The sequence below is a fragment of the Serinus canaria genome, chromosome 2 (assembly GCF_022539315.1).
Source record: "Serinus canaria isolate serCan28SL12 chromosome 2, serCan2020, whole genome shotgun sequence".
NCBI classification, from domain to species: Eukaryota; Metazoa; Chordata; class Aves; order Passeriformes; family Fringillidae; genus Serinus; species Serinus canaria.
The window spans coordinates 51,590,903-51,613,708 of record NC_066315.1 but is presented as its reverse complement, the minus strand read 5'-3'; the positions used below and the strand labels follow the sequence as shown (position 1 = coordinate 51,613,708).

Below are 22,806 nucleotides of genomic sequence, written 5' to 3'. Positions count from 1 at the left end.
TCATGTGTTTCAGAACTTCTGTAATCATTGGCATGACATATGTACCCATTGAAATCAATGGTAAAATGAATTTCTAATTTCAGCCCAGCTAGGCTTTTATTGTAGTGCTTCTTATGAAAAATTCTCCATTTCCTACTCTGAAAAGTTTGAGGTCAGATGATCAGATTATCATAGAAGTTCCTTATTTTGAAGTCTTACTTTTTGTTTGTTTGGGTTTTTTTTTAAGTTTTTGAACTGTGAAGAAAAATAGCAGTGCAAAGCTAATGAGACTCTTCCAGAGTTCTGGCACACACATAAGCCTATCATAAGACAACTTAAAATCCTTACAATTGATAAATAATAACTGTTTGTCATTAAATTGACTAAAAATTACTAAAATGATTAAAAATCTGTATAAAATATAGCAAAATTTAAAAAAAAATAGTTACTCTCAACCAAACTGCAGCAAGGATTAGCCTGTGACTATCTATAGCCTAGATATCCATAGGATGATATATAAACTACACAATACCTTTCATTACTTTCACTGGGTTGAGAAGAAAACAAAAATACTTTAGATTTTACAGACAGATGTGCTGCAACATTCTTAGTTTGTAAACACTGTCCACTATTTTCAGAGTGTCATTAATTTATGGAGAACACTGTATTTTGAAGATGAAGAAACTGGGATTATTTTAATAGGTTGTTATATGAACTCCAGAACCTTCCTCATCAAGTACTAAACTATCTAATGTTTAAAAGAAAATACTTCCTTTGCCTCAGAAAAAAGTTCGGCTTTATTTTTAAAAATACTTTTACAATTTCCCCTTAGAGAACACTTCTACAAACTACTAGCACTATATCTCTATGTTACTTATAACAGGTTGGTTTTGTTTTATCCTAACATTCCACAACCTATAATTCTGAACCAGTTCACACAATTTCTAGCCATCCTTGGTCTTTCTACCAAGACTCAAGGTGAGCTGCCACGTCTCACCATTTAATCAGCTTCAATCAGCACCTGTGCCATAAACCAGTTTTCTGTGGCAGGATATACAGGTGTAAGTACCGTGGAATGGAGTCATTCAGGCTTTATCCCTATCCTGCAGAACAAGGGATGTGAAGCTGCTTTACATGAAGGATAAAGTTAGAGAAATAACCTTCCTTTAGACAAAGCTTCTGCTGGCACAGCAGTACTTTTGTGTAGCTAACATTATACCATTTACCTAGGCAAAGTAAGAATCTATACAGTATCTTTTATTCAAGCAAGTTATTTCAAAAGTGACAAACACCTCTACCCCTGCCAGACAAAAATGATTTTATTGTTCTGGCAGGAACAGCAAATGTAGCACTAGCCAAGGAGAATGTGTCTTAAGCAAACAAAGCTGCTATCCAGCCTCAAGGGCTAGCTTGGACTCTAAATTAGGTACAGCATAAGGAGCTGCCTTTCCTCATTTGGAAGGATAAAGATTCATACCAGTTAAGCAGACCTTTTGTTTTTAAATCACTGTGCTTTGCTATTTCTCAATCTTATAGTTTACACTTTTATTCCTAATTTTTGCTGTTTGCTAAATTCCTTACAATTTGTCGACATATTTTCGCCCAGATATAGCCACAACATGTTTCAGAAGCTTCCTTTCCTGAGGTGGTTTTTTTTTTGCCCTTTGACATAATTTCTCTTCCCAAACTTACATCAGTAATACAAAATCATCCATTTTTTAATGAAAATTGTTTTGAAATTACATGCTTAAGAAAAGCATTCTAAGTCCAATAGTTTTACAGATGTGAAATAATTGCTGAAGCTAATATGAACCAGCAATGGCTGTGTTTTTCAACAGCTCTGAGCTATATATACCATGTGTATTCTTTTGTAACACTTTCTTTGGTACTAAACTGAAGAATGGCATCTCTGGATTGCAGATTAAATGCTGTCTCATATTCAGTAAAACAAAAATGTTTTTTCCTCAAGAAAGAATACACCACTATAAAGGTACTTCAAGTATTGAAGACCACATGTAATACTCCACAAGGAGATAGAAGGGGATTTATAACCAAACGGGCTTTAATTAATTTCAAGTTATTGTTTTGAGGAATCATAGAAATTTAAATTAGAATTTCAAATTTCACAGGTGTGTTACACTGCTAATACACAAGCAATCAGGTACATCTGTAAGAGCTTGCAGGTTTCTGTACACAAAACCGTTATTTAAAGACAATATTCCACTGTGCTTGAGTTTGTACGATCAGCAAAAACAACACTAGCACAAATGCAGTTGTTTGGGCCAATATTCTTGCAACATTGCAGAAGTTATAGCTTTGTTTCAAGGTTCAGAATATCATTTAGAAGTATTTCAAAGTTATTACCATTAAGTGATGCTAGGGGGAAAAAAAAAGAGAAACAAGAAAGCTATTCTTTTTTTTTTTATAGGCAGGAATATATACTGCTGTTGGATTATACATTTTTGTATATGACAGATACTGGACAAAATTTTAGTACCCTATTATTAAATTCTTTCTAGGGAACTGTAAATATGTAGACATCAACATAAATATGTATACTTCAACATTCAACACCTCAGTCATGTATGTAAATGCTTTTTTGCTGCTTGCTCAGATTCATTCAATTTGTCTGCTGCATCAGCTGATGCCTCTAAGACCATCCTGCAAGAACATTCAATGATTTGTTTATGAAAGGGATGTTTCCAAAGAGCACTGTTGCACTGATGATGTTATACTGATTATCTATAGCTACTGCAATAAAATGCAAAACCAACATAATCTGTTATAACTTTTCCATTTTTTTCATTTCCAGTTTATAAGAGGAGCATTTTCTATTTTTTTCTAAAAAAAAACCATCAGAGCCTAGTCTACCTCTTCAAATGAACTTATTACTTTTACCACATTAATTCCACATTATCTAGTCAACAAATAATTTAAGCTTTATTTAAAAAAAACAGCATGAAATTCTGTTTTCTTTTTTCTTCTTTTTCTTTGGCCACTTTTCTATATCTTGACTGAAACAAGGTTTCCTACTTTTGTTCAGACTTAGTTTTGTGAAATTTTAAACACAATTCTGTCACATGAACATAAATGTTTAAAAAATTTAAGATTTTACTATTAATAGTGCTTCACTATTTTAAAGTTACTTTCCAACAAGCATGTGAATTTACAGCCACTTGGATAAGTTTTCACTACAACAACTAAAAGCACTTTTTTTTTTTTGCAGTCATTGACTACTTAAGTCTTAGAAACAATACTGACCATCTGTACATCCAAAAATGAAGAAACACTACAAAAACAACTTCAAATAAAGAAAAATAAGGAAATTTTTGCATGCTGATTTTAATCATGGGAAAGTGTGACTAAGTTTGAATGAATTCTTAGAAGCCCCCAGTGAACAGACAAAGCTGTTACTGACAGTGACTAAATGATTCCTACGATTGCATTACCTCAAGGCTTGGTGAGGTGATGTGAACATCTGGTTTTCCAGTATAGACCTTAACACAATCTTTTAATAAAATCCATCTTCATAACAGCCACTGAGGACTATTATTTTCATAATATAACTTGCATGCAATTATTCAGCATAACAGTTATTTATTCTGGCATTCACATATCATTGAAAAGCTGTACAAAAGTCCTGTACTTTTCAGTCTTTCTATCTACCTTTCTTTATTCATGTTCTACTAATATCTGCCCCTTTCAAACAGTTTGTATACCCTTTCAATTTTGATTGGTATTTTTTGAGGTGTGCATGAAGTTTCTGGCATTGTATTGGAAGTATTAACCTCCATTCTACAGACACAAGGTTAAATTTACTTACACTGCAGTTACTTACACTGCAGTTACTGTGATCAGTCATTGCTTAGTGCACATGCACATTATATATTTGAAGAGAAGTGCCTGTAAGAACTGCACTCAATTTCATGTCTTCTCATGTTCTGAGATGGGACGCCCTATGAGCACATACCAATAACACAGCAGAAATGGACAGCCTCAGGAAACTAGGCACAAGATGTTTCAGCTTACTCAGTCAAAAAATGCTTGATTTTGGCTTTTTTTCCCTAATAAAAAGGACAACTCTGGTAACAATAGTTGCCAGAAGTACAAACTTCTGATGTTTGCCATTGTTCTCAGTAGAAAACAAGTCTATTGGCAGAGTGTCAACCCTACAATAGAGTTGTGTCCAGATCATGTGGTTAGCTTTCAACAACGTACTCAAACATGAACAGCTGACACGTAGCACAGAAACTTCATTAATTCCTTGTTTACCTAGAACATGCAAGTACTGTACTCACAAGATCTGCACTACTGCTTCCAGAGTAACAAGGGGCACCCCCCACACTAGAACAGTATCTAGCATGTATAATGCATAGAACAGACTTGTAACACTACCTCACTTGAAAAGGGACATTTCAGGACCACATTCCCTGCCTCTCTAGGTGATTCAAGACAGCTTAATTAAATGCTTATTTGACCAGCATTTTTCTGAGGTGAAGACATGTGTTTGGTGTACCTCTAGAATTCAGATACTAAATTACTGTTATGCTTCCTGCACTGCCACAGCTAACAAAGATCTTGGATGTCAGTGGGAATAGGCAGCACATAAAGCTTTTCCAGAAATGCATGGCATCTTTCTGCCTCTTTATAGGCAGAATGATTGAAAACCACCCAGCTTTTGTCAGATAGCTATCTAGCTAGCTTCACAATTCCCACTTTTACAAAGGGAATATCAATATCCAAGCATCAGTGAGACTTCACATCATAGATATGGTTCTATCATCCAGCTGTCAATGATGTGTCTACCACAGCTCTTAAAGTGACGTACAAGTGACTATTAAGAGGGTAGCATACATTGCCAATTTATTCACTGGAGATTCAGGATTTTTCTTTTTTTCTTTAATTTTCTGTTTCTTGAGCATTTTTCTTTACAAGCCTGGAGCGACATAGCTGAAGTATACAAGTACTATTATTTTCTTAGATTCCCAGAGATGAGACCTCTTGCTGGACTCAGGAGGGTTTGCATAACAGATGTGTTACCATTAGGCTGACTTGTTCCATGCAGCAGCCAGTTTTGGTACACAGCACAAAGATTCTATGAAATTTGTAAGTTGTGCACCATACCTCATGCCCTGTGATATGCATGAGACCAGAAACAGCAGCAGCAATGGAGTCATATCCACCTCTCTGAACCACTGGACCAGTCTGACCATAACCTAAAAGAGAAACAGAACAACTAGTAATTCAATCTAGGACAAGCACAACTTAAGCTATTACTGCTCCTCAGCTTTTGTTAACAAGCAGTCCAGACTGTACAATCAATGAACACTACCGTATTCTGTTTATTTCTGCACATTTCTAAGAGTAAAGATGGATTTATCCTCTGTGGTTTGAGGATGTGTTTGATCTTAATTCTAGACAGACTTGTATCCCTGCTATGTTTCATTCCTTTTGGATAAAATTTCCTTTTTAATTCACTGTGTCAGCTGAGGTTGGACTCAAATGTTATTTCAGAGAATCTAAAGTATCTCTACAGGCTTACTACTGATGTCCAGCAGGGCCCATCCTGCCTGTGTTATCTCCACTCTGCCATAAGGATACCTTCGATACCCCAAACAATACTAAAATCATGACACTATGGTTTTGACACATTAATTGTTCCCCCGTCATTTTTGTTATTTTATTCCATATCTAAACAGAGCTACCTTCAAAACAAACATTGTTTAGAAAGGTGGCAACGCCTTAGCAAGTATGTAAAATCTGTCTGCCAAGAGTTAACACCAATGAAGTCCAAAATACTGAGAACTTTTACTGAACTACCTAAATACAGTTTTGTTCAGCTGTATAATTAACTTAAAACAAACAGCTGCAGACAGAAGGATGCTGCCTTACCTCTCTTTGCTATAGTCATCATGTTCTTCCAACAACAATCATAAAATCTTCCAGTTGAGGAGGTCTTGCACAAGAAACTGAGGAGGTCACTGGAATCAGTAACCACCATCACAGAGGGGTGAAGTCAACAGGGAAGGAGCAACATATTTGATTGATGATTTCTATTAGTTTTAATAATGGCAGAGCCCTCAATAATCAGATCTAGGGGCAGATTTAAGAGGAAGCACATTCAAAGCTATTTACGTGCTTTCTTTTCTGATATCTCTAAGAGAAATCCCTTGGAGCAGTTACAAAATATTTGTGAAAGACAAGATTCCTAATCTAACTTTAGTTTTAAAACAACATTTCTGTTTAATTCTTACCTGTGAGAACACTATTAGAATTACATTATATCAACGTATACTGCAAGGTAAAAAAATTCCTCAATCTCTTAGATGCCTTTCCATAATCTTCCTGGAAAAATCTTCACTATATACAGACAGTCTGTTCAGTAGGCATTACAGTCTAAACATTGGCTTTGTGAATTAAAGCACACAATTAAAAATCATTCTTCATTGAGGTAATCTACCTCAGTTCATCCACTGTGACTGATGCTATTATGTGCACAATTCATAAATTACTCCTAACGTATATTACAAGAGGATTATGATGACTGAAAACTGGAGTTAAAACTGGAATTAAAGCATCTTGTTACTCCAATTGATAAATCATACCAAGCAAAACAATATCCACTTACTACACAGATTTCCCCATTATACTACAAACTATCTCAATTGCCTGATCTTTTTCTGGAGACATGAGATCCACATTGTGCAAAGCTGTGGAGGAGCTCTACTTCTACACTCAGTGTCACAGGGAATACCAGAATACTACAGCCAATTCACTGACTTAATCAGTGTGGCTTCAAAACAAACATTTTGCAAGAAAAAAAGTAGTCAATGCTTTTCCTATGGTCAAATCTGTGTCACTACTCACAAGAGAGAAGAAAAAAAACCTACCAATTTACCCAGTTTTATTTGAAATCTGACAGTAGCCAACTTTGAGAACTCAAAGAGAACCCATGGTATTTCCTTTCATATTTACACTCTTAAGTTTACAGCAAAGAACAGTGTATTCAAATATAAGAGGACTAGTAAATAAAACATACTGGATCCACCCAAAAATGTTCCAAAGAGCTCCAACTAGGCATATACCATTATCTCATTGGAATGAGCTGTAGAATTAAAACCAGTTAACTGTGTGGGGCCACTTCAAAAACAAAATCTTGCTCAATAAAAAAAAGTACTCAAAACAACTTTAATTGAATAGTGAAAAGCACATTGAAGTAAGTGAGAAACTACATACTGGCCTCAATTACTAACAAAGAAAAGACATCTCAACACATCTACTCACACAAATGTTTCATAAACAGCAAACATCTGAAAATTAAACAGTTAGTATGTAGACAGAACAACTATACAACACTTTGCAATGCTCTTCTGGTAAGGACAAACATCCATCCCTCAATGAAACTGAATTCAGGAAAGGCGACAGGCAACGAGATCTGCATTTTTCTAGAGCAGTTTCACAAATAACTTTTTTTAACTCCTTTTCACATGTGGTAACATCCAGGGTATTATTTAATGACTTTCTGGTTAAGGTTGCATGGAGTATTTAATTAGTCTTCACACATCACAATAGATTAAAAAGAAAAAAATACATAATTCTGCTTTTGATTTTAATTCTGAGTGGACAAAGCTAGTGTGGGGACAAAATCTGTTGTCATTGGAAATGTTTCACCTCAGGAACTATGGATATAAAAGATTCCTGGAGAAAAAAGTAGAGTTAAGTGAGAAATAGCTATTGCTAAAAATGAAAGATCTCTTTATCCCGACAAAAATCAAAGGCTGAACATTATTTTCATGGCCAATGGAGCAACCCAGTGCAGAGGTTTTAGAAATAACTAGGAACACAAAAAGCTTGAAGAAGAGTCCAAAATTACATTCAAAAAATATTCAGCCTGGTACACACATTTTACAGTAACTGTAATATATACACATACATATATTTGTACATATACATGTGTACATAGATATACAAATATATAAAATAACTCCCTAAAGACATAAATGCCACCTGAAGTTTATGTTTGTCCAAATACCCTGTGTTCTCTCATACTTAATTCAGTGTGAAAAACACAGATTTGCAATTACACCCTCAAACCTAAATATAGGCTTCTGTTAAATAAAATGTAGTTAGTAGTGTAAAGTTCAGATACAGTGAAAAATACTTTAGGGTAAAGAGATAATCTCAGTTGAATACAGAGAGAACAGATTTAACAGTGATGGTCTCAGAAGGTAAGATAAGGCAGCTGATCACACTCCTGCTCCCCTTTAGTGGAGCTTATCACTGTAAGCTACAGTCAATATTTAAATAGTCTCTACTAGAAAAGAATTTATTTTAGATCCTTAAGTCCACTGCAGGTATTTTTATTTTGGGGGATAGATTTCAGAGAGACAGAAGAATTTAAATTTTAATTTAATAAAACTAAGTGTTTTCTAAATAATTTCAGCTTGACAGGCAGCTGGCAAGACTCTAAATCTCATGTAAAGCTTTAGATTTTTGTAAAACAGAATCTGCAAACAGCAAAAGAAACTTGCACCACACTAAACCCTTATTCATCTCCCCAAATCTCCATTCTATACCTTGAAGTAGGAAGATATGATTTCTTCTGATACCTGTCACATCCTCATGCGTCTAGAATTAAAAATCATTGCAGTATGAGCTGGTGTTCTCTACAGCAAAATGTACAGTTTCACAATCAAATTGAGTACAAGACAATAACCACCAGCTAGATCTCCAAGTCCTTCCTAAAAATTGTCATTGTCAAAGCATTATTTTATCTGCATAGCAAGCTTTTGAAATTGCCAGAAACAGAGAATCACACAGAATCACAGAATGGGTGGGGTTTGAAGGGACCACAATGGATCATGTGGTCCAACCTCCCTGCTCAAGAAGGGTCATGTTAGAGCACATGGCACAGGATTGTGTTCAGATGGTTTTTGAGTATCTGCAGTGAAGGAGACTCAACACACTTTCTGGGCAATTTTTTACAGTGCTTGGTCACCAGCACAGTAAAGAACTTGTTCCTCATATTCAGGGGGAATTTCCTGTGCATCAACTTCTTCCCATTGCCTCGTGTCCTATTGCTTGGCACCATCAAGAGCCTGGTTCCATCCTTTTGGCACCCTCCCTTGAGGTTCTTAGGGACACTGATGACGTCCCTTCTCAGTCATCTCTTCTTGAGGCTGAACAGGCCAAGCTCTCTCAGCCTGTCCTTTTAAGACAGATGCTCCAGTCCCTTAATCACCTTTATCACCCTCCAATGGACCCACTCCAGGAGCTCCATGTCTCTCTTGTGCTGAAGAGCCCAGAACTGGACACAGCACTCCAGATGTGGCCTCACCTGGGCTGAGCAGAGGGACAGGATCACCTCCACCGACCTGCTGGCCATGCTCTTCCTAATGCACCCGAGGAGACCACTGGCTGCCTTGGCCACTGGTATGGGCTCACTGCAGGCTCATGGACAGCTGGTTGTTCAACAGGACCCACAGGTCCTTCTCCACAGAGCTGCTTTCCAGTGGTTTGGACCCCAGCCTGCACCAGTGCAGGGGGTTATTCTTCCACAGGCACAGGACTCTGAAATTGCCTTGGTTGAATTTCAGGCACTGCTCTCTGCCCATTTCTCAGTCTTCCTGTTCTTCTCTTCCATCTCTCTCAAGGCCCTTTTGAAGACCATTTTGAAGCCCTCTGTGGTATCAGCCACTCCTCCCAGCTTTGTGTCACCAGTGAACTTGCTGAGGAGGCATCTGCCCCTTCACCCGAGTCACTGATGAGCAAGTTAAACATTCCTGCATTCCTGAGACCAGGACTGAACCTTGGGGACACCACTTGTGACAGACCTCCAGCTAGACCCTGTGCCGCTGATCACAGCCACCAAATGACTCTTTGCTTATTCAGCACAGTCACACCTGAATCCTCCTGTTCTGACCCTGCAGCCAAGTCTGTCTTCTTCACATAACAAAGTGCAGAACCTTTACTCTTTGAAGCTTTTCCTGAGCAAGAAAAATTAACTGGGGATGAGAAGTATGAAAGAACTGGCACCAGCTACTTTTGTCAGCTTAAGGGAGACATGGGCCTTTCCTGGAGGCATTTACCTAACAAACTCCACAGGTCTCCACCAGCAATCCTGTACTCTTAGCTCAAACAAGAAGGAAGAAAGAGACTTTAACCAGTTGGAAAGTTCTGAAAAACAGAGGATACTAAATAGAGTCAGTATACATAAATTAGCACATGAAAAGTTTTAAAGAATTTTCTCAACCAAGATACCTACTATTACTCTTTGTTAGCAGGCAGAATTACAATGTATGATATTCAAAATGAGACATGCTTAATGTGACATTAAAAAATCATTATCTCTCTGTTCCTGCATCTACATTTTTTAATATTTGGGTAAATATGACAATTAAAGTTTTATAAAATAAGGTGGCTAATATGTAATAATGCAGCTCACAGCTGTTCTGAAAAGTCTCCAGCAGTTTGATGGCCAAAATTTTGATATGGAGCAACAAGAGAAGACTTAAGGTGCCTAAAAATATTTATCTAACAAAACTGAAAAATAATCATGTCAAGATAAACAGTAAATTATAATAGCACTATAGTACTCATCACTCGCATGGCAGAAGTAACTTTATGCAGGACACTAATTGCAGCTGACTGAATATTTGTTTGGTAAAATGAATTGAAGCATATAAATTTCCTGTGAATATTGGCAATATAAACACATTGCAATTAAACCTAAGAATCAGATTGCTTCTATTATCTGATTAAATTACACTAGTATTAATACACCACAATTCCTGGCAAATGGAAAGACTAAAACTATTTCTTTCTCCCAGATTTTTCTAGTTAAATCAGACGCATACATAAAAAAAAACCCCAAACAAAAAGCAAAAGAAACAAACCCAAAAAACCTGAAAACATTCTTCAATAGGAAATAAACCTCAGCTTATCTACTATTCTGGGGTTGGTGTGTGACATTGTGACATTTTTTCATGATGAAAGGAGGCCAATTATTCTGAAACATGGAAGTTACTTCTAACACAACAAAGCTTATAGTTCTGGGCTTGGTGTGCAGGAGCCATGTGATGGCACTCAAGGTTTGGAACATAGCACAGGAAAAATTATAATACTTTCAGGCATCATATGGGAAAAAAGTTTGGGGGAAAAAAATAACATGTCATAACAAACTACTATTAGTTTATCCACTTTTAAATGGTCAACATATTTATCACATAAGAGAGACATAATTTGCTTTGCAATCTGCTCTAAATGATTCTGTTCTGAGAAACAGAAATAAATATTATGAAGCGAGAAAGGTCAGCCTGAAGATCACAAAAAAAAGTAATAACAGTAAAAGTTGCTGGACTGCACAGAAGTTTTACTACCCAAATTGCCAAATGTTCAAAAATGTCACACTGAGTTTAAAAAAATGCTAGCAAAAAAAAAAAAAAAACCCAACCCAAACATGTTTCCAGAAAGAACTCTGTTAGGAAAACAGATTAATGTGTTCTTACAGGTTTAGCTTTCTAATACCATGTCAGCTACATTTTTGCCAGATGACAGTGGGATTTTTAGATACATTAATGGCAGACATTCTTCATAAAATTTTAGAAACCAGGCAGACCAATTAAACAACTTTGTCCCAGACAAAGTTTCATAAGTCTGTAGTTCTATGCTATTCCAAGATGTGTGTACAGAACACACATTTGAAAACCATATTTCCTTGCCTAGGAGTTACTGATGATACAGTGACAGAATTCTTAACATGTAGTAAAAAAATTCATTTTGGCTAGAAGTTGCCTGAAAGCATCTGGAATAAACAGGCACTACTGTGTTGCAAGATCATAACTCTAGGGACAATCACCCCAAAAGAAGTATTTTTACATAGGTTAGTTTGGATTCATTTGGGATTTTAATGAAGATTAATAAAAATGTTTCTGCGTTTCTCAACTTGTTGTGTATTTGATTTGTATTTCATTAAATTTAACAGCTCAGGATAGTGGGTCACAAACAATTTATGCCTTCAGAAAAAACAACTGAGAAAGAAGTAAATCTCACAAAATTAATAAATGCACAGAAACTGGAAAGGAGGAATGGAAATGCATGCAACACCTGAAATTGCTACTCTCACTTCTTCAATACAATGTGCTTTCAAGCTAATGATGGCATCATAATTAAATCTACAGGACAGCCTGAGTATGATTTTCTGTGTCATAAAAAGAAAGGTCAGCATTTCTCATTATGACCTGTGTTCAAAATATTTGTATCACATGCATAAGAAAACCAAAAGCCATAATTTCTGCACTTCTTCATGATTTGATAGCATGGTAAAACTTTATAAGGCCAAATATAAAACACATTGTAATAAAAGGAGAGGAAAAACCAACATGGAGACATGTTGTCAACACAGACCAATTCCTTGTAGTTCAATTCTCAGATGACAAATGACATTAAAAAGTCAGGCCGTATATGATACTCTGAGCAAAACATAGAAAAATATGTTCAACATAGGCATTTCTACAAATAGGAACTAAGCATTGTCACAAATTCAATCCAGATAGATGGCTATCCCTGCCGAATAACAAATTAATGAGAAACACCTTTTGGCTTGTTCTATTGCCAAAAGAAAATATTCAATTAAAGACAGCTTGCATCTTTACTTAATAAAGATTAATGAAACAAGCAGAAGAACACAAGCAATTCTCTGCGATGACAAAAGCCAAAGTTTAACAGACGCATTATAAGAAACTTTGCAGTGTCAGAGCTGCCAAATGCGTTAGCAAAACGAATAACGACTTTCGGAAAATGCTTGCCATGTGTTGGTCAGAAGGAAAGGAAGTACAACTTCCTGAATAGGCAGGCTTACAGGAGATCAGAACAGATACAACAAAGGTGAAGTCAGAGCAAACTGTCAAGAGAGATGAAAGGATGTAAAAAAAAAAAAAAAAAGCCTTAAGTCAGCAAACATAAAATCTGACCAGTCTGATTAAAACATTTAATTTCCCAATTGATGATTGCAAAGGCATACAATATTTATTGCTTTTACACACGTTGATTCAGACATTCTAACCCTATCTTTTGAATGCAATCATGTATTATAAACTGGAAGGCATAGATAAAACAAATCAAACGCAAAACTCTATGCTAAGATTTAGCTACTGAAAGACTAGAAGAGGAGAAACAACAGCCTCTGCATGTTGTTCAACTCCATTCAGTTCCCATGTGATCTGGATACCCACCCTCACACAATTCCTGTTAGGGTATCAGCCACACTTCTGGGACACAGCCACAGACCATTTCAAACAACACAAGTTTGGTTTTCAAAAGGCTTTTAATCAGCCTGCAAAATTCTAGGCCATATTTTCTAGCTTTATAACACACCGAATATAAGTTACAAGAAAGCAGTCCTTCCCTCCATAGCTCAAACCATAAATACTCAAGAGATGCTATCACTTTCTTTTGCTAAGTCAGTGAAAGTTTAAGTTGTCACTCTCTGAATTTTAAGGCAGAAGCAGCTTCCCTGTCTGAGGGGGATCACTCTCCTGCATGATCTAAGAAATTAAATATGTCATGATGACCATTTCTGAAAACAAAGTTTCAATTAAAAGCTTTTAGATGACACTGAGATTAGGTACTCAGACTTTACTTCCCATCTTAAAGGAGGCTGATAGACACCCAAAGTCCCCATTGCTGTTCTGGGTTTACACAAATATTCCCAGCTGAACACACTTAAAAGTAACAAATCATTCCTTGTTCCATGCTTGGTACAGATACAACTGATATTAGGACTACAAATATTTATATAGTGAAAGCTAATATTAAAATAGTGAAGTAAATTACTCCCAGCAATGTAGCAATGACATTTCCCTAGAACATCCAGGTTTCAAAATTTGCACAGAAATTAGTTAAATACTGAGGCAAGCTGTCTGTCCTAACCTCTGTACGTCCTCTCTTTCTTTGCTAGGACTGCTCTACCCGCTCAACTCTGCCACACTATTATGAATAAGGTAAGGGAGTAAATATTTGTGAGAAATATCTGGTTAATCTGGAAATTAGTCAGGAGTCAACAGAAAGACACCACATTTCAGCTCAACAGATATTAGTAATCTTACTACTTCTTATAGTGAAAAAAATCATGTAAAATTGAGAAGTACCTGCAGGGTATATTTTCTATTAATATTTATGAAGCTATAGCCAAGCAGTGTAGTGTTAGGATAGCCTCAGAGAAGTCTTCTGATAAGGACATGATTACCTATGATCCCATGACAGAAATGTAAGGTAATTACATAATTGATTCTCATCTGAAACAGGTGACATACTTTTGAAGTGGATATTACCTGAACAGACATACATTTGTTGTGACTGTACATAGTTATGTTGACAGACAAATCTGTGCAGCAGTGTCCAGTGAAGGGGCTAACCCTGACCAAACAGTTCCCCTGGGCATTGCATGTCCATGGCTGAGAATACATACCATGACCCTGACCTCTCCCTCCAAAATCAAATACACAGTGCCTCAGGGGCAGAAGCTGGAAAAGCATATCAAATTAACTCAAAATCAGTATGTAATTGTTTTTTAAGCTTTCCAAAAATTTCCTCAAAAAATTTTCAAAACAAATCTATAAAGTTTAATTCCCAAAGAGGATTAAGTTATACGGAATGCAACATAGTCTTAGAATCTCAGGCTGTCATTTCAACCCTTTCAATAACTTCAGTGATATTCTTTTGAGCCTGATTTTATTTCCCTTTAGTCTACACACACAAAATATATAAACAGAGGAGATACGATAAAATACATGGTCTGGAAAGAAATATATTTACTCTTTTAAGCTTTAATCTTAAAAGAAGCTCAATTCATTAATAAATGCATTCCCATATAATTTAAGATCATTATTTTAATTTTACAGAAATACAAGAAACTGGCAATCATGTTCTGAGCAGGCACATGATATATAGCAGCCCTTCTTATTGTACGAAGAATATTGTTTTATATGAATAAGCAACTTGTAGTTGCAGTTACATAAAACAATTTTGGAAGATTTAGTCTCTTAAAAGAGGTTACAAAATTTTTTATTTTCCTCTTGAAATGGTGGTCAGGTCACTGCAAGACACAATCACAATGGCACTAGGTATCCTTATCCTGACTTTGCAATACCTGCAAGGACTCTCCTGGAAAAGAAAGCCATCCTCTCTGTTAGAAAGCTTTTCTAGATGTTTAATAGGAATCCTTTTTTGCAGAAATTTGAACAGTTACTTCTTGTCCTATGTATAACAGATTATTCTTTCCTCTTTACAAGAGCTTTTACTTACAAGAAGACTGTTATCCACAAACCTATTCTCATTACATCCTTACTCTGCAGTAACATTCACTACTTGCTATGTCTAAGTTTTCCCTACAAGACAACTTGCAGAGCAATGGGTTTAGCTGCTGGCATAAACACTGAGATACAAAATGCTGTTAATGATCAGGTACATGGAAAAGTGCCAGACTCTGACACTATCTAGCTTTCTAAAAATGACAAAAACCATGCTATTTTTCAATGGTTTGTGTCTTCTACACCCAAGACTGTTTTTTTCTGTTTGCTAGCTACTGACAGTGTTTTATTTTATAACAGTATTCTAAAAACACAAGTAATGAAAACCATATGCTTACTTGGAAAACATTTTCAGGTCAACAGCAGCTACTTACAGTCTTCCTACAAATCAAACAACACCCACAGAAAATACTGTGAAAGGGCACAACAAAGACACCGGATCTTTTCACCATTTTAATTAGTTTTACTTGCTTCTTTGGTGAAATCACAAAACCTCACCATCTGAAACAATGAAACAAACCAAACAAAGAAAAACTCCTGCAATCTTCATGAATTAAGTCCATCAAGCAAGGAAAAAAGATTAACAAAACAAGATAGAGCAGATAAGAATGCTATTAGACAGGAGATTCCCCAAAAAATAACTCATTTGGAAACAAACAGAGAAATTTTTAGTAATAACAAACAAAATATTTCATTATCTTTTCATGATCAAAGTCTTCTCTTTAGACTATTACAACTCAAACACAATAAATACTGCTTTACAAAAGCCTGCTTCATGGCTTCTGAAGATGCCTAAAATCTTCCAGCTTTGTTTCTGTTAACTTAGCTAGGCACCAATCCAAGCATAATAGCTACTGAAAAATAAACATTAAACCATCAGTAAGTGTCTTCACAGTTGTACTGTGCTGTTCATATCCAGGATTTTCAGTGTCTAATCTGTTTTCATTCACTGTAAACTAACCCAGGGTTAAATCTTACAACTCACAGGCTCTCTGTCTGATATTGTATTCTTCATTAGGACAGAGTCCAAAATTCTGAAGTTTTTGATTTTATATAAAATACTGCTACTTAGATGAAAGAACAAGCAATAGAGTGAGAAGGCATAAGAAAAATATTACTTACATGCACTGCTGAAAGTCAATACATAATATTAAAGCAAGGAAGAATTATGACTGGTTCATTAAACTTTTTATATGCTTCATACTGAACAAAGAATGGGAACACAGTGTTTCAGAAAAGCACTCATTTTCAATTGTTTCTTGTTCCTAAACTCACAGTATTTTGGACATTCAGGCTATGTGTGACTGAAAAAATAATAGTGGAAAAAACAGCTAAGCCCTCCTGCTAGGATGCTAAATGCCAATACAAAAGGGTAGCTCAATCATTTACAGGAAAAAAAAGTTAACACACTCTAGCTGCTGGTGGTGTGCTGATAACAGAAGCAGCAAAAAGTCGAAGACTTAGTGTCAGTCAGCTAAAACACCCGCCTTCTTGAAGGTGTGCAGCAGATCTGAATCCTGCAAGGATATCAATCCAACCAACAGAAAAGGGATTCTGTCAGCTCCCATATATTTCTCAGTAACTCTTTTTCAATTTGCCACCTCTCATTCTCCACTCTTTTCATACTTGTTTCTGATACATTTCAAAAGTTCAGTCTGCGTCAATACCAGAGCCCTTTATTATTTGTGAGGTACTGGCAAAACCCTGCAAATACAGGGCAAATGCAGCTTTCCAGACCAAATTGTACTTCATACTAGAATGCAAAACCATTTACACAGATACATCTCCAAGAACAATTTTACCAGCAAAAGAAATGTTTTGTCAATATAATAATGCATTTGCTAATGGCTTCTGTCAAAATAACTAAATCAGGCAGTGTTAGCACCTCTTCACAATCCTGTCCAGCACAGCTGTGCTGACAGAAGTCTGTTGTATAGAAAACAGCCGCTTGCTCAGTTCCAAAAAGTTTGTCAACCAGCAGAATTTTATAGAATCCTCTTTTGAACAGACTTGTTTTGGCCTATGTTAATTTTGCAAGCCGTATATAAACCCACCAGCAACAAGAATGTGCTTTAAGTAGGAAAACTAACCTTTGGTTCTGCATCTTGACACAGCATAACTACATTAATCCTATAGAAGGAGATACCTTGAAGTTTGGTTTTATGATAAAACACCCAAAAAATAAAGCTTTGTTGTATTTATATTTCAGTCATTCAAGAACTGAAAAAAACATTGTTGATATCACCATTAGAGAAGCATAAACCCTCCAAATTCAAGTCCATTTTGTTTCTCCTCCAATCAAGAGCTACCAAACTTAATTGCTCTGCAACACACCTCAGTCAAATCTTGCTGGTTCACATTTTGCTCCACAACCTCTTGGCAACTCATGCTGTCCAAAGGGGCTGTAAAAGCATATTTAAAGGGGTTTAAGCACAGAGCACCATGGAAATCTGAAAACAAATGGAGACAAAAAGACCAGCTAGCTGCATATTCTGTCTCCAGAAACAGAGAAAGATAGATGACAAGATGAAGAGGCTAAGCCTAGTAGACCTCTTGAGTACTATCCAGGTTCCAACAGTTTACAGCTGATAGTCTTCTTGATTAAGTAGCTAAAGTTAACAAAAATTTCCCAAATCAACTGCTTAGGAGTAAAATACACAGAAAACTTCTGCAATTTTTAGGCACTTTAGGTAGGCAGACTCTTCAAACTTACCTAATCATTACATAAACAAAAAACCAAACCAAAAAGAAAACTGAGTATTTTGAAAAACATTACAATACTTTTAATACACAGTCCCAAAAAATTCAAATCCTGTGAATCAGGCTTTTAAAACACATGGTTCTTAAAAAGAAATATGAAAAATATGTGAACAATATAAGGAGAAGTAATTCAAAGTAGTCCCATTATTTGTCATCTGTTTGCAAGCCTGATCAGCAGTGAAGTCATTGTTTCCCAGTCTCTATCACAATCATTAAGATTTTTTTTCAGCAAAAGTAGATATCAACACAAAATAAACCAACTCTTTATTAAAGTAACCCACCAAATACGTTTCTAATCTCAGTAAAGAGGAAAAATAATCCTGGGTCTAATAGACCTATTTAATGCTTTTCATTTTTCTCTAGAAAAGCAGGAAGTAAATACCTCCTTGCAGATGGATCACCTTTGATACAAACCAGTTGTAAAGATTTAGGAGAAAGAAGACAGAGAAAGATTTAGGAAAAAGAAGAAGCAGAAGAAATTAGAATCAAATTCTTTATACACCGTCAGAAGGTACACCCTGTTTGTGTAGCTGTGTTTCCGTAGAATAATAATTGGCACCATGAGCTAAGAATAGAAATTAAAAGCTCCCACTGGTCCTCTTCATTTAAATCTGAATAAAGCAGTCAACTGTGAAAGGCTATAACAACATCTGCTTTATTTTATATATAAATAACATTTACAAAAATTAAATTTCATGTGTTTAGGATTGCAGTTTATACTCCATAAACTGAGTACCTTACCCTCAGAAGAACTACTGATCACAAAGTGCCAGTCCTAAGGTATCAGACTGTTTTGGAATGGGTCTCGTGCCAAGCACAAAGAGGTTTGGGACTGCACAGGTTGCCTTCTACAAGACAGAATAAAGGAGAGGCACAAAACTATCTAAACACGTTCTGCCAAAATGAAGCAAGTCCCTAAAACATGGTACTTAAGGGCTATTTTCAGAAGCATCAGCTATAGTGCTGCCTCACTTTAAATCAATGGACATCTATTTCCAGAATTTCCTTCCCAAAGTTTTGCAGGTATAGAAATTATCTTTTGATCCTAAAAAAGCACTGAGAGTAAATCAATACTGCATATTGCTACATCATGATAAATGGCTCGATCAGTTTGGCCACAGAAGTAATGCAGCTATAATACCTGAGGTCCAATTTACCATGCTGGTTTAGAGAGAGCTCTTGTTTTTGTTTCTACAATACACCATTAAGTGATGTAAATGCACTCTGACTGGCCTCAAAAGTTCCCTTTTGTAAAGGAAAGAACCTACATAAACTGACCAAAGTAGTTCTCTCAGGGAATTTACCTATCAGTACCACCTAAAACCACCACTGATACACCAATGCACTGCTGCAGCAATTGATTCCTTTCTTAGAAACAAGAGCTGTTTCTTCATTCACAGGACCAAGTGACTTCCTTTTTTTTTTCCTAAGTTTTAGTGAAAAAGTACTTTTTTGACATCACTGAAGTAGTATTTGGATATATGCGTTCTGCCAATTAATTTCCACACATAAGCAATCACTTTGCCACTTCACACAGAAGTTTTCTAGTTTGATGGCTCAGCCAAAAGGAAGAATTGACACAACTTAAATACTCAAATGGCATAGGATTGGTTTCTCAGGCTAAGGCACAAATCTGTTTGGATGTCTAGAAAGAAATCATATACCTTGAACTTATGAGATAAATATTAGCTCTTCCACATTAAGTTTTTTTTGTGCTATATAAATTAAAACAGTTCCAAATTCTTTCAGAAATTCATATTTAGAATTAATACAGTCCAAAAAGCCTCAGCCCATTTGATCATATATTGATGGCCACCTCAGGGATCAGAGTAATTACACATGAGATGTTTAATAAATTCCTAGAGCTCCTGCAGTATGCCATAAAGCTGGTTCTTAACTGCACAAGGAACCAGATACCAGTCTGGACATACGTGCAGTTTACACTGAGAATTACAAAACAGTATATTGTGCAGTGCAGGAAAACACCAAAATATTCGATATCCATATCATTTTTTATTTTGTACACAGCACATGTAATCCCAATTACTTAAATCTCTGAAAACAGAGACAATCCACTTTTCCAACTGTCAGGTCTAAACCTCTATTTTAATTACTATCTCCAAAAATTTTTTCTTGAGATTTTCTTTTCTTTACACAGTCATTCTTAGAATTCGAAGTAGCAGTTTGGCTAATTCTAAGCAATAAGTAAAGGTTTTTGATGCTTCCACATCCTATCAGAATCTTCATTTCAGAACTGCTGTGTGCAAATGTACAGAATGCTTTAGGAGGGGATGGTCAGATAGCCAACCACAGTACTTCCTTCTGATCACAGCAGCATTTCTTTTAAGGAAAAAACCTGAAGTTCCAAGCTACCTTTCATACACAATGTTTCTTACTTATAGATTGGTCTTCTTTCAATTCTTTTCTGTTTTCCATATTGTTTTGGAAATGTGGTCTACCCAGCAGTAGACTTCACCTTCCAACCCTACCAACGTGCAGCAGGGTAGAGAAACAGTCCTTTAGTCCATATCCATCTTTATATAATCCAGTAGGACAATCATCCTTCACCTAATGATATCATCACTGACTCAAATTCAACTTTGATCATTCCCCATCCTTACAACCAAGTCTTCTGAGAACCCTCTTCTAACCCAGTGTTCCCCATACTATATTAAAAATACTTGATTATTTTTGATTAAGCACAGCACATTCTATTTGTTCCAATCTTTAATTCTACCCTTCCTCATTTATTTATATAAACAATTTGGTCAAGGTAATCTTTAATTTTAATCCTGGTGTGTAAATTGACTCCCTTCAGCTTTTTGGGCTTTCAGAGCTGCATAGAGCTCTCAGGCCACTAAAAATGGACTTTTTACATTCGGACTTCATCACATGACTGGGTTGTGTTGAAACAGAAAGTGTTAGGAAGGGTTCCAATTACAGGCTTCAGTAACAAGAATTGAGCAGAGGCCAGCCCTCCATGACTCTTATGAGAGTTAGCCAGACCCCCAGCAAATATTCTAAAGGACACTATAAGGCTGTAAGGGAAGTGATGCCTTCTACCTGTAAATCACCTCCAGGTTCTTCCTGTCTCACAAATCTAAACCCCACAAGCCCCCAGTGGCACATGCTGGGATCAGAATTTTGGACTCATCCACACTGCAATCCATCTTACATATTAAGGAAAAAAAAAAAAAAATCCAGCAACATCAGTCCTGAAGCATTTTCTTCCATCGTCATGAAGTACCTATGGTAAGCAATGAGAGACCCTCTGATCCTGTTGAACCAAGTTTTTTATTTCCTGTACATCATATTTTCCTAGCTTTTCTATGAAAGAATTACTCTCAAAAGTGTCAAAAACTTTACTGCAGTCAAAATATATAGCACAATTTTATGAGCCTTATATAGACAACTAATTACATGTTTTTTAAAAAAATGTGTATCTGCTAATTAACTTGTCAAAAAATAGTCTCAGACTATTTTATCTCTAGACCTGATAAACTTCTCTTAATTGCCCACGCAGATAAATTCAAGTTATCCCAAAAGATGGTAGATTAAGTCTTTAATCCATCCATCTTCCAACTGCATAATGCAAAAAATGTAACAGATTAGAGAAGTTTAATTTTCTTTTCCAATGCTGGAAGACTCTATTTTTATTAAATCAAGCTCAGATAGAAGCTTCATATTTTTCTCCTCCAAATGCTTTATTCAATCATTGTGAGCACTGAAGTTCATACCTCAAGGCTTTCAAACTTGGGATTCTTGTGTTTGCTTAAGAGCTGTATAATGTTCACAATTTTCCAGACCTCCCTCCTTATTCTTAAAACACATTAAGAACTACTGGAAGCATGATACCTAATTTGTTCTGACAATGCCTCTTTTACACATCAGACAATGCATTATTTTCCATTAATAGAAAACAATGCATTTATTGAAAAAGTCCATGAACATGTTTTACTAAATACTGGTACCACAATACTCAATATTACTTTTTGCACTTTCCAAATTCCTTAACTAACACATTTTCCAAATTTTTGCTGCTTTTAATATACTTAAAAGCCAGTGATAACTGTAATTATCAGTTAATTCTTCTAATTTCCAATTCATTCTGCACATCGTCCTGCTTGAATTGGCTATTTGACTCAATCAGATGTTTTGCAATGCAGGTGAGTTTTTTACCTTCCTTTATAGTTTTTTTTTTTTCTTTTCTTTCTCCCAAATTGTTGTGCCTAGGTTTTTTTGGGTGGGGTTTTTTGGGGGTGTTTTTTTTTGTTTTGTTTTGGTTTGGTTTTTTTGTTTGTTTGTTTTTGTTTGTTTGCTTTGGGTGTGGTTTTTTGTTTGTTTGTTTGGGGGGGGTTGTGTTGGTTTGGGGGTTTTTTGTTTTGTTTTTTTTTTTTTTTGTAATTACAAAAATAAATAAAAAAACAAAGAACTTTTTTAGCAACTTTGGGCCACAAATTTTAAAAACTGTTGAACATATTAATGCTCAAGACCATTCATATAGCTGCAATTGTTTAGTTACAACTACAACCCTTGCCTAGTCAGCTTCTGAATACCTGATTTTTGACTAGCATGCTATCAACAAATAATTTACACCATCAAGAAACCATTTTGCTCAATGATTTTTTAAACTGAAGCTATCATTTTTTTTTGGCAGGTAATCTATCAGAGTTTCTATCATGTAACTATATCCAGATTTAAACATTATAGAAGCCATAAAAACATCAATAATCAGGGGAATGAGTGGGCATGCAAACAC

The 22,806-nt window shown here is 35.8% G+C and overlaps 1 protein-coding gene across 4 annotated transcripts in view; it reads right to left on the bottom strand.

Moving 5' to 3' along the window:
- SUGCT (succinyl-CoA:glutarate-CoA transferase) overlaps positions 1-22,806 on the bottom strand; it is a 318,976-nt gene that overhangs the window by 268,849 nt on the left and 27,321 nt on the right. For all 4 annotated transcript variants that reach the window (XM_050971781.1, XM_050971783.1, XM_050971784.1 and 1 more), the window contains one exon: positions 5,104-5,195. In XM_050971781.1, coding sequence (XP_050827738.1) covers positions 5,104-5,195 — 92 coding nt within the window. The remainder of the gene's footprint in view (positions 1-5,103; positions 5,196-22,806) is intronic.